General features: G+C 42.6%; 1 protein-coding gene across 1 annotated transcript; it reads right to left on the reverse strand.

Moving 5' to 3' along the window:
• Positions 1-1,332: 1,332 nt before the first annotated feature.
• PPIC (peptidylprolyl isomerase C) lies at positions 1,333-8,926 on the reverse strand. Its single transcript, XM_013131054.2, has 5 exons — positions 8,751-8,926; positions 5,449-5,562; positions 4,884-4,977; positions 3,081-3,265; positions 1,333-1,876 (listed from the first exon to the last, which is right to left on the reverse strand). Exons 1-5 carry the CDS (start codon positions 8,856-8,858, stop codon positions 1,748-1,750), a joined length of 630 nt encoding a protein of 209 aa, XP_012986508.1. The 5' UTR covers positions 8,859-8,926; the 3' UTR covers positions 1,333-1,747.
• Between the last annotated feature and the right edge of the window lie 2,098 nt (positions 8,927-11,024).

Here is an 11,024-nt window from a genome sequence, read left to right on the forward strand (position 1 = left end):
GCATAATAGGCTTATAAAAGTACATGGTTTTGGGGAAAAAAAAATCAGTATAATTTAAGAGGCAGTAAGTCACTGGGTTCAGAGAAAGGAAGTGCTGCAGAAAAGCCATACTGGCAAAGCTAGGCAGGAACACCAGTCTGGTCCTGGCATCGCATGGGTTTTTGAAACTGGTGAAAAGGTGGGCCAGTGACCGCAGCACTTGTTCAGCGAGCAGAACCCTCTACACTGTCTGCAGATCAGCCGCCAGAAAAGCTTTCAGCTACCTGCTGAAATTGAGCTATTTGAGGGAATCTGAGGCTCTCTCACTCTTACTGCCCAACACCGCTTCCCAGTGCTGCTTCCCAGAGGATTTTACTTGAAGCACTAGAAATGAACAGTGGTTAAGATTGGAAGACTGATTGCATAGTACTAGGCACATTCAGAGACCCTCCTCTAGCTTTGTTTAAAGCGGACAGTAATCCTTTCTCATGTCTCTAAAAAAAGTGTCAGTATTTACCCTCAAGAGAGGCCTCAGTTCTGCAAATGGTGAACCAGCAGAAGCATCCCCTTGAAATGCAAGTGACCTGTCATGAGGAGCAGAGGTAAATCCCTGCCTGCAGTGTTTTCCTGTTCCCTTACAATGGGGCGCCAGTACCTCACCTGGGCATCAGGACACCCTTCAGGAAACCCATTACCACAAAGGTAAGTGATGTACTGTAAACCGTGGAGGTGGGTGTACCTTTCTTCAGATCTTTGCATCGGTTCCCGTATCCTGACTTTTGAAACACTGGAAACTCAAGAAAAAAAAAAATCCACATCTCTCTCATTAAAGAGCCTAACAAACTCAGGTGTCTCTAAGTGGTTACCTTACACTTTGTTTCAAAGCTACCAGTTAAGCTGTCAACTTGAGTTACTCCGAAGCATTACAAAAACAGTGAACCTGAAGTTACATCTCTGACATAGAGCAAAACTGAAAAAAAAGCAGCATTTATAATAACTAATTTTAGCTAGGAGTTACAAAATTCACTGTGCTGTAAAGCGAATACTCTTCTGTTTTAATGAGTTTCTAACTGATTATCCTACTTAACAGACAGTTAACAGACTTAACAGACTAGACAGAGCTGCTCTTTCCTGATTACAGGATTGCACGTGAATACTGTTGCTTTTTAGGAAGACAGCAGGGATTTTGACATACTAGGAGCAGAGAAATTTACCATCCCTGCTCTAATCTTACCACCTCATTTCCTGAGAAGCAGCACCTCCTACACACTTTGCAGAATCAAGTAAGGTGATAAAAGAGGCCAGAGGCACAGATGGAAAGGGTATAGAAAAAGCTCTTCATTAAGTATTTATTTGAAATCAAAGTTTATTTATTCAAACAACATATTTCTTTTTTTTTTCAATTTTAAAAATGCTGATAGTGTTACAGAAAATAATATATTCAGTTGAAAAGGCGGAAACACTGCAAAAATCTCCAAAAATGACAAAATGACTGTATTTCAGACATTGAAAAAATAAAAATACATCTAAAATTTTTCATTAAAGACTTTTTCTGCAATTTAGTGAGATATGTCATGAACTTCAAGGAGTGAGAGCTCCATAAAATTGTTACAGAAATGCTTGTATCTTTTATGTATCTGGCAAATAATAAGTACTATCTAAATACAACCTGATGTATTTTGAGGAGAAAACTCAATACATGGTTGAGATCAGTTGAAAAGAAGCCTTAAAAAGTTGCAAGTTTTACTTTCCCTTCTGACTGTTGGTCTCACCAGTCACTTACTTCAACTACAAATGGCTCTTTTACAGCTATTTTGCCACTGTTCACAATCACACAGTCTTGAAGGGGCTGGTCGTGTTCATCTGTCTGCTGGAGTTCTATAGAGTGTACCACAGACTGTTAACACAAAAGAGGAGAGAGTTCAGTTTAACCAAGGAAACTCAGTGGCTCAAGACTGGGACCACATGAACAACTAAGTGTTCCAAGCATTGCTATATACTAAGCAACTTTACAGACCTTTACCCTGCTGAGTTCTCACATGCCTTTTTTTTCCCCACATGAACAGTCATGCTACTCTACCACCCAAACACAGCTTACAGGAGGAAGGTTGTTTGCCCTTCCATAAAAACCTTAACCCAACAAAAATATTATAAAAGGGCAACTCAAAATATCCTTTCAGCTGGCCGACCATAGCACATTCAGGGTCTGTCTGTAGCCTATGATCAGAAAGTGTAATCCAGAGATCATAAAGGATGAGAAGTACTTGTTTTTCTAATTGTAACAGCACAACTGGGCTTCATGAAATCTGATGCATTAATCTAAACTAAAAATTAGTTTGAGTTGCTCCTCAAAAAATTTCAGCTACTACTGTAGCTCATGAGAATCAAATTCAATATGAACGTGGAAGCAGGGGCAAGTGTTCTGCTGAGGTTTTCAAACCCCTCAAAGAACTGGTCAGTGCAGCACTTCAGGTTTCCCCCATTTATTCCAAAACACAGATGAAATAGAATGACTTAAAAGGAAAGCCAGACTACTATGAGAACAATCAGTTGCAAGTACCATTTTTCAATTTAAATTTTATTTGGCATTTAATCAGTTTTGCAGTTGTGCAGAGCTGGAGGGAATAGGCTAGATTTTTTTTTTTAAACAGATCTGAGTATACCTGTTTGTATACTTTACATCCACATGATTCTAAAAACCCTGACAGTGAAAATGTCATCCTTCACTAATACATGCTACAGAAGTAGACTTTAGCTTGTAGAAATACAATTATTTCATGGTTAACAGCATTAGTGACAGGGGAACCTGAACCTTCTGCCTTTGTGATCTGCAAAGATGTCAGTGTTGATTTCGGTGGTTAGTGGCCTAAACAAAAGCTGTGAAAGCCAGAGGCACAATTTAAGTTTCCATTTCTGCAGTCACCATTGTACTTCCAAATCATCCAGCTTCAAGCTCTTCACAATCGTTTTCTACCATGTACATACTAGATAACATTCAACTCTTTTGAACCACAGTGGTGTAAATTACACTAATGCAAATAAAATATGGCAGAACTTGTTCAGATTTTCTTGGATAAATCTTGCCACTACTTTTAGCTTACCATTCCATCAAGGACTTTGCCAAACACTACATGTTTTCCATCTAACCAGGAAGGCTTTGTCACACTGATGAAGAACTGGGATCCATTGGTGTCTGGACCAGAATTAGCCATGCTAACCCATCCAATTCCATAGTGTTTAAGCTTGAAGTTCTCATCTGGAAATTTTTCCCCATAGATGCTTCTTCCTGTGACACAAATTTAGAAACAAACTTTACAAAAAAAAATCCAATCCAAACCAAAATCTTTTAGTTCAAAAATGGGAAAAATACAGTATATATTCAGGACTTGAAGATTCATTTTGAGTAAACACAGCAACATCATTGTTCCATTGTCAGTGATTCCACAACTAAATGCATTCTGATGTAAAGGAAAAGGTAAGCTAAAACATTGCATGTAAGGAGAGAATATTTAAAACTGATTACACTTAAATTTAACAAGGAAGCTGAGTACCTTTAAAGGTCCTACTTACATATACTGCTGAACAAGTGTACTTCAACCTAATTCAACAAATTTAAATTATGTATCTATGGCCACTAAAAATTAGGTTGCCATGTTTTGTGACAATTTTAATCTTTACTTTCCCAACCTTTCCTCCTAATAAGAAAGCACTTTAGACATGTCTAGAAATATATGAAGACTAAATGGAGGGTAGTCTAAAAGGTTTGTTGTGAATTTGTGCCATCTGTATTACATACAGATTTTGATGTTTCTAAGATAGTTCAGAAGAGAAAACATTTTGAGTCATGTTTAAACCACCATCACTTTGACAAGAGAAGGCAGTCTGTCTCATTCTTTATTTGTACAGTGCCTAGCACAGTGGTCACACTGCTCCCAACACCACCAGCTACTATCCCAATAAATGGTATTAGTAGGCAAAAACCACTGCCTACCTTTAATGCTAAAACTCTGTCTTTCGAATTTTAGCCTTCCCCATTGTTCACTGCAAGGAAAAGGAATGTGTGTTTTCTGTTTTGTCGCAGTGGGGAAACAGCTAACACTGTATGCAGGCAGTTCAAACCCTAGCACGTGAAGTGTGCATGTGTAAAGGAAGTGATCAGAAGCCACAATGCAAGAGATGGGGCTGCCCTCCTTAGTGGACTAAACCGCTCTTCTGGAGGCTCATGAGTGATGGACACAGCCAGAATTCACACCATCAGTAAGTTTATGGGTTTAGAATTAGTATGGGGAAAAAAAGGGGAGAGGGCATGACCCTCATTTTCTAATTTTGCTACCCATTTTGAAATTCCCTCCCATAACATGTTTCTGAAGTTTCCACAGAACTGGCTGAGCTCCTTCCCTACCTGCTTTCCTTCTCTCTACAGGACTACACTGTTTCATCAGACATTAGTTTTCTCGTGGATGACTTGAACTGGTTCACGTATACATGCAGTCAGTGAGTGCCTCAGGGGAGGAGCACTGTCGCAAAGCCAGGGCAGGGCAAGGGTTGAGACATCCATCTTCTGGAGACAGTATGCTGTAGCAGCAGCTCAGTTAGTTGCATGGCTCCAACCCATCACACAAAGCCATGCTTCTTGAATGGGGGACAAGCCACAGACAGAAAAGAGCTATCTGCAAAAGCTGAAGACAAAGGAAGCTCTACATATACTTAATAGTAATTCAAATAATTGCAGGTCATGTTCCAAGATGCCTGGAAAAGTGCTAGATGGTCTAAAACTTTTTTCCTTTTTTTTTTTTCATTTATTTCATTTATGAGCTGAAAGACTAAGGGAATTACATGGGTTTGCCCATCATTTCAGCTGGGATTTAAAGGAAAGGGAATCTGGAAGAAAGTAAACATGTTACCTCCTGATCCATCTCCAGCTGTAAAGTCTCCCCCTTGAATCATGAAGTCTTTGATCACACGATGAAATTTACTTCCTTTGTATCCATATCCTCTCTAAGAAAAATGAAATAATTATTTAAATCAGTGTAACATGCAGTTCTATACAGTCATATGGAAGCATATATGGGTGAACGAACAGATTTCACAGACATACCACCACCAGATACAAACACTGCCAAGAACATTAAACTGAGATGCAGGTGAATGTAGTTGACTGCTCTACCACAAAGCAAGTTATCAAAGCCACTGTCTTTATTTGACTGATTATCTTACTACTACATGCCAGATCTGCAAGGCAAGTACAGTCTGAGGTAGCAATATCCAGCATCGCATAATTACATCTTGTGAACCAAGCCCCAAGAACCTGAGAAGTCACACACCAGTGCACAGCCTTGGGAAATGGCACCCCTGCACAGGCTCCACTGAACTAAGATTGACAGTTGACAACTGAAACAGCATTAAACAAATATTTACTTCCCAATCCAAACTTGAATACACTTAAGTGGAAGAAAACTGCAAACATACTTCTCCAGTTGCCAGCGTAATGAAGTTCTCCACGGTTTTTGGGACAACTTTTCCAAACAATCCAATTACAATTCTGCCAATATCTTTGTCTCCAATCTTCACGTCAAAGAACACCTGAACATTTTTGTGAGTAGAATAAAAGTGATACAAACATGAGCGCAACAATAAGGCCAAGCTTTTGAAAGCACAAGATATTAAGAAACCACTTCTGGCTGGTCTGTATTAATAGTAACTCTCAGTTCCTGAGTGTGCTGTTTGAGAAAAATACTTCCAGAGCTATCAAAATCAGATTATGCAGAAAAATGTTTGAGAACTGGTGAAGTCACTTTTTATTTCTTACTGCTTTTAATGGCTTAGTGAGACTGCTGTATCACACGTTTGAAGGCAGTGCTCAAGAAGACTCTTCCCTGACATGCATGTCTTTAAAGCTGTACAAAAAAGACGAATCGTGAACGTAGGAAAGAACTCCAGTGTGGTGAACAATAAAAAGGAAGTATAGTACTGACAATCCCCACAAATAATAGTTTTCTGTCCACTCATAACCTTCACTGTTCTAAGCATTACTATGTATGTGATTAAGTACAGGCTAAAGCCTAAATGCCATTAAATTGACAAACAGTAGGAAGAAAATCCTACAGCTCAAGCAGGGAGTTGCCTTCCTAAATATGAATTCAAACCTGATGGAGAAAGGACCAGGCTACACTATTCAGCTAACTGCCTAGAAGCTTGAATGTAAATGTTGCTAAAAAGCAACTTCAAAAAGGCGAATGAGTTATAAAGCGTTTGAATATAGCTCAGAATATATGAATACATACTTGAACGTGCAAAAATGTTCCAAAAATTACTGAAAATAGAAACAGCTGTCAGGAAAAGAGATATTTTGAGGTTCTGTAAAAGTTACATAAAGACTATTACAACTTCTAGGAAACAGCAACGTGTATTCCTATGATGTGGTATTTGCTGTTCCTTGTGGTGCTCAACCACATATTACTTGTCTGCAACGCTAAGAAATTAGTCCAGTAATGATAATAAATGACCACAGTTGCTTCAATGTGAATGCCTCTTTCATGCTCTCATACTAAACATTTCTACCATTTCTTGATCTTCCATGTGGTTTTGACTGTTGAACTTTTTTGGCTAACTTCGTAACTGCTCTATAAAGAAAATAAAATTCCTTTTGATACACTTCATTCATTTCCTTGGCACTAAATAACATAAAATTCTTAGATGTGTGGCTCCCAGAGTTTTAGCAGCACACTTTAACCAACTTTTTAATGTTTTCATAAACACACCTCTGCAAATTTTGCCACCAGGGTTATCTAGGTAAGGGGTACTGCCTGCCTATAAACACACCTTATTTTACCTGGAAATGTTCTCCTAGTAGAAGGACTGCCTGAAATATATAACTATACATAAGTAACACAACTGAGGCTGCCAAACAGTGATCCCAGATAGCAGTAACTTTAAACACTCTCACAGACCACAGAAAGTAAAGTCCATCACATACTGTAAACCTAACTCAACCAGAAGGCTTCACCCACGGCAAAGCCACTCTCCTAAGCAACAAAGCCAGTATTTCCAAAACATCAGCTAATTCTGTGAACAGCAGTGAGTTCCTGGCTTCCTGCTAGCATGCTACATACCTGTGCTACCTGCCTGGCGACTTTCAGAAAACTTCCAAAGAATGCACAAAAGAACATGTCTGTGCATATTCTTGGCAAGGAAATCAAACACAGAAATATTTGGTAGCCGTAGGTATTGTTTTTGCATAGAGAAGCCATGTTCTCTTAAGCATATTTCCTCAAGTTTTCTGGAAAGTCAATAAGCATAAAGACACCAATTAGCTGGTCAATGCAGCCTCAAATCTCAAAAAACGTCTGGCCAGATTCTTCACCAAAAAGTCTTAAAGAAAACAAATATTATACATTTTCAGTCTTACCAATATTTACATACAATCTTATTTACAATTTGAAGTATTTCAAGGCTGAAATGAAAGAAAAAAAAAAAAGAGTGCATCAGTAAGAGTGGCTGGTTCTCATCAATATATTAGTGTATAATTTGCACAAGATGGTGTATATGAGATTAAAAAATGGCCAAGAGTACTCAATTACTTGGGGTTGGGAGGAAGAAACTGACTGTGAAACAAAGATTTCCTGATTCTTACGGACCAGGTAATACAATGACAAATAAACTCACGATAAATCCAAACACTGCCAATGGAAGAGGATTACACAGCCACAACAAGGGGTCCTAAATCAGCGACCATTCTGAAAAGATATCTGGAGTCATCATGAGCAGTTTGATAAAAAGTTTGGCTCTGGGTTTGTGAAGATCAGAGAAGAAAACTGAATTTTTATAATAGCTAGGCATGGATAAGGACAAGAGATGAGCATAATTATGTATCGTATACATTTGCACTATGCGTTCACAGCCTGAGTGCTTTATGTAATTCTGTCTTCTCTGTTGCAGAATGATAAAACCAATCTAAAGAAGGTAACAGGCAGCACAGATGCTCAAAGATCTGGAATACCTTTTATATGAAGAGAAATTAAATAGAACTATGCAAGCTGGAACAGAGAACTGCAGTGATTTGATGAGCTAAGTTAAGTTTTGACTGGCCTACACAAGGAAGATCAGCAGGTCCAATTATCTATGTCCCACAGCAGAAGGATCGGGAAAGGGTACAAAATGAAATCCCAGACAGAAGGTCTGAAAAAGCTAAGTACTTTATGCACAATTAAACTGCATTATATTGCCAGAAGATGATTTGGAGACCACAGCTTATGGGACTTACCCCATAAAAAGAATCAAATCCACAGACTACAAGTCCGCAGCCAGCAGAGACCCCGCAATAGTGACGTTTAACTTTTGAAGTTACAGTTTCTGTAAGGCAGGCTTTGCTAACCCAAAGTCTGAAGCGGAGCGCCAACAGAAAGGGAGCAAGCGGTTAAGAAACTCCAAAATCAAAACACAAAATGGGATAGCGAAGACATTCGCCCAAGCCCTTCCCGAACCCAACGCGCAGAGGCCTCCCTCCCGCCCAGCATCCGGCCCGGGAAACAGCAAGCCAGCGAGGTACCGGCGTTCCGCTTACAGGACGGGGGTGAGTGAGAGGAGGCAGCCTCCCAGAACCTGCCGACAACGGACGCGGAGCCGGCAGGAAAACCATCCCCTGCCGGGCCCGCAGAGAAGCCGCCGCGGCCCCCCCTCAGGACGAACCCACCCATCCCGGCTCGCCTCAGGCCGGCGCCCTGGGCGACTTTCCGCTCGGCGGAGCTGCCCCAGCCGCGGGCGAGAGTCACCTTCGCTGTCACGCTGGGTCCCCTCTTCTTGAAGCTCTCGGCCGCGGGGGGTAGGAAGCAAAGGCAAGCGACAGCGCCAAGCACAGCCGCTGGCACCCCGCGAGCCATGGCGCTGAACCGAGCGCTGCGGCGCCTGCGCCTGCCGCCGGGCGGCTCCTACCGCGCCATGTGGCGGGGGGGTCATCCACCCACCCACACACCCAGCCGAGCTGCGGCCGGTGCGGGGTCTGTGAGGGCGGGCGAAGGGGCGAGGCGCGGAGCGGGGGCTTCGGGACCGCTGCATGTGCTGAGGTGGGCGCTGGCGGGGCGCCGTGTAACCGCTCGTCCTCACTCCCTTCTTCTGTCCTCCGGGCAGGGCTCTATACTTGGTGGGTAGTGGGGCTTCCAGGTGAGCCCCGGGTCCCCGGCTGCGTTTGCGGGGGTTATAGATGTAGCGGTGTCCGCTCCTTGCGGGAACGGGAAGAAGTGTGGTCTCCTGGGGTACAGGCTCGCCGAGCAGGAGCGAGTTACCCGTGAGGGGCTGAGAAGCTGTGCTTTGGGCTTCAGCTGTTCACACTCGAGCGTTCCTCGAAGAGCCCGCTTTTGGGTTAGGTAGCCAAAAACCAGTAGATGTTCAGGGGATCTTGGAAGTGGATCATCTCTGGTACTAAGGTGCTGCATAGAAACACGACCCTCTAAGGCCCTTATACTCCTCGTTTCTTTATGTTAGCAATAGAGGTGACTGGCACCCATATCAGCAGCCCCAGCTGTGAATAGTAATGAGCTACTCCAGATGAATTCATCAAACACAAATGTCTTTCCCAACCCATTGCCTAAGAAGTCAGAGAGAAGGGATCCCAGTCTAGGAAATTACCTTTGACACTGACCTGCAGCCTGTACTCTTTGAATTGTGCATTCAGAACTAAATGGTGTTGGTGCTACAGCCCTTAGAAAATATACAGCTTGTGACACATAGTGAAATTTGTGGCTTACAAGTGCCAGCATATCAAAGAAAAAAGTAGATACTGATATACTGAAGCAGGAAGCTGACAATGGCTTATGCAAACATGCTTAATGTTAAACTCGGCAGCATTATGTTCATGGATATATGGCAGTGCACCTACACAGAGAGTTTGGTGCTGGCTGCAAAGCCAGCCCAGAGCTCATTTGCCTGAGGAAGAATAAGCTTTGCACTGCCACACATACATTGTCATTGCTGCTGAGCCTCTCAGGTTGAGATTGTGCCTCTGCTACCAAGTAGTAGATATAACAGTTATAAAATCGTTGAATCATTTAGGTTGGAAAAGATCCTGAAAATCAAGTCCAGCCAATAACCTAGCACTGCCAAATCTGCCAGTAAACTATGTCACTAAGTGCTATGTCTACATGTCTTTCTGATACTTCCAGGGATGGTGACTGTACCACTTCCCTAGGCAGCTTGTTCCGAGGCTTGACAACCTGTTCCCTGAAGAAATTTTTTCAAATGTCCAATCTAAACCTTCCCTGGCACAACTTGAGGCCTTCTCCTCTTGTCCTGAGGAGACACTGATGCTCACCTCTCTACATTGTCCTTTCAGGTAGCTGTAGACCTCGATAAGGTTCCTCCTGAGCCTTCTCTTCTCCAGACTAAACACCCCCAGTTCCCTCAGCTGCTCCTCATCAGATCTGTGCTTCAGACCCTTCACCAGTGCCACTGCCCTTCTCTGGACCCACTCCAGCATCTCAATAACTTTCTTGTAGTGAGGGGCCCAGAACTGAACATAGGATTCGAGGTGAGGCCTCACCAGTGCCCAGAGAAGGGAGATAATCTGGCCTGACCCTGCTGACCATGCTATTGATGATAAAAGTCAGGATGCTGCTGGCCTTCTTGGTTGCCAGGGCACAAGCTGGCTCATATTCAGCCAGCTTATTACCAACATTCCCAGGTCCTTTTCTGCCAATCAGCTTTCCAGCCACTCTTCCCCCAGCCTGTAGCATTGCACGGGGTTGTTGTGGTCCAAGTCCCAGACCTGACACTTTGCCTTGTTAAAGGTCATACCACTGACCACAGCCTGTCAACCCAGCCTGTCCAAATCCCTCTGCAGAGCTTTCCTTCAGCACTTCCAGCCAGCATGGTGTCATCTGCAAATTTACTGAGGGTGCACTCAATCACCTCCTCTGAATCACTGCTAAAGATATTAAACAGAACTGGACCTACTGAGCCCTGGGGAACATCACTTGTGACCAGCTGCCAGGTGGGTTTAACCACTCTTTGGGCCAGGCCATCCATCCAGTTTTTACCCAGCAAAGAGTATG

Source organism: Melopsittacus undulatus, chromosome Z, assembly GCF_012275295.1.
Source record: "Melopsittacus undulatus isolate bMelUnd1 chromosome Z, bMelUnd1.mat.Z, whole genome shotgun sequence".
NCBI lineage: Eukaryota > Metazoa > Chordata > Aves > Psittaciformes > Psittaculidae > Melopsittacus > Melopsittacus undulatus.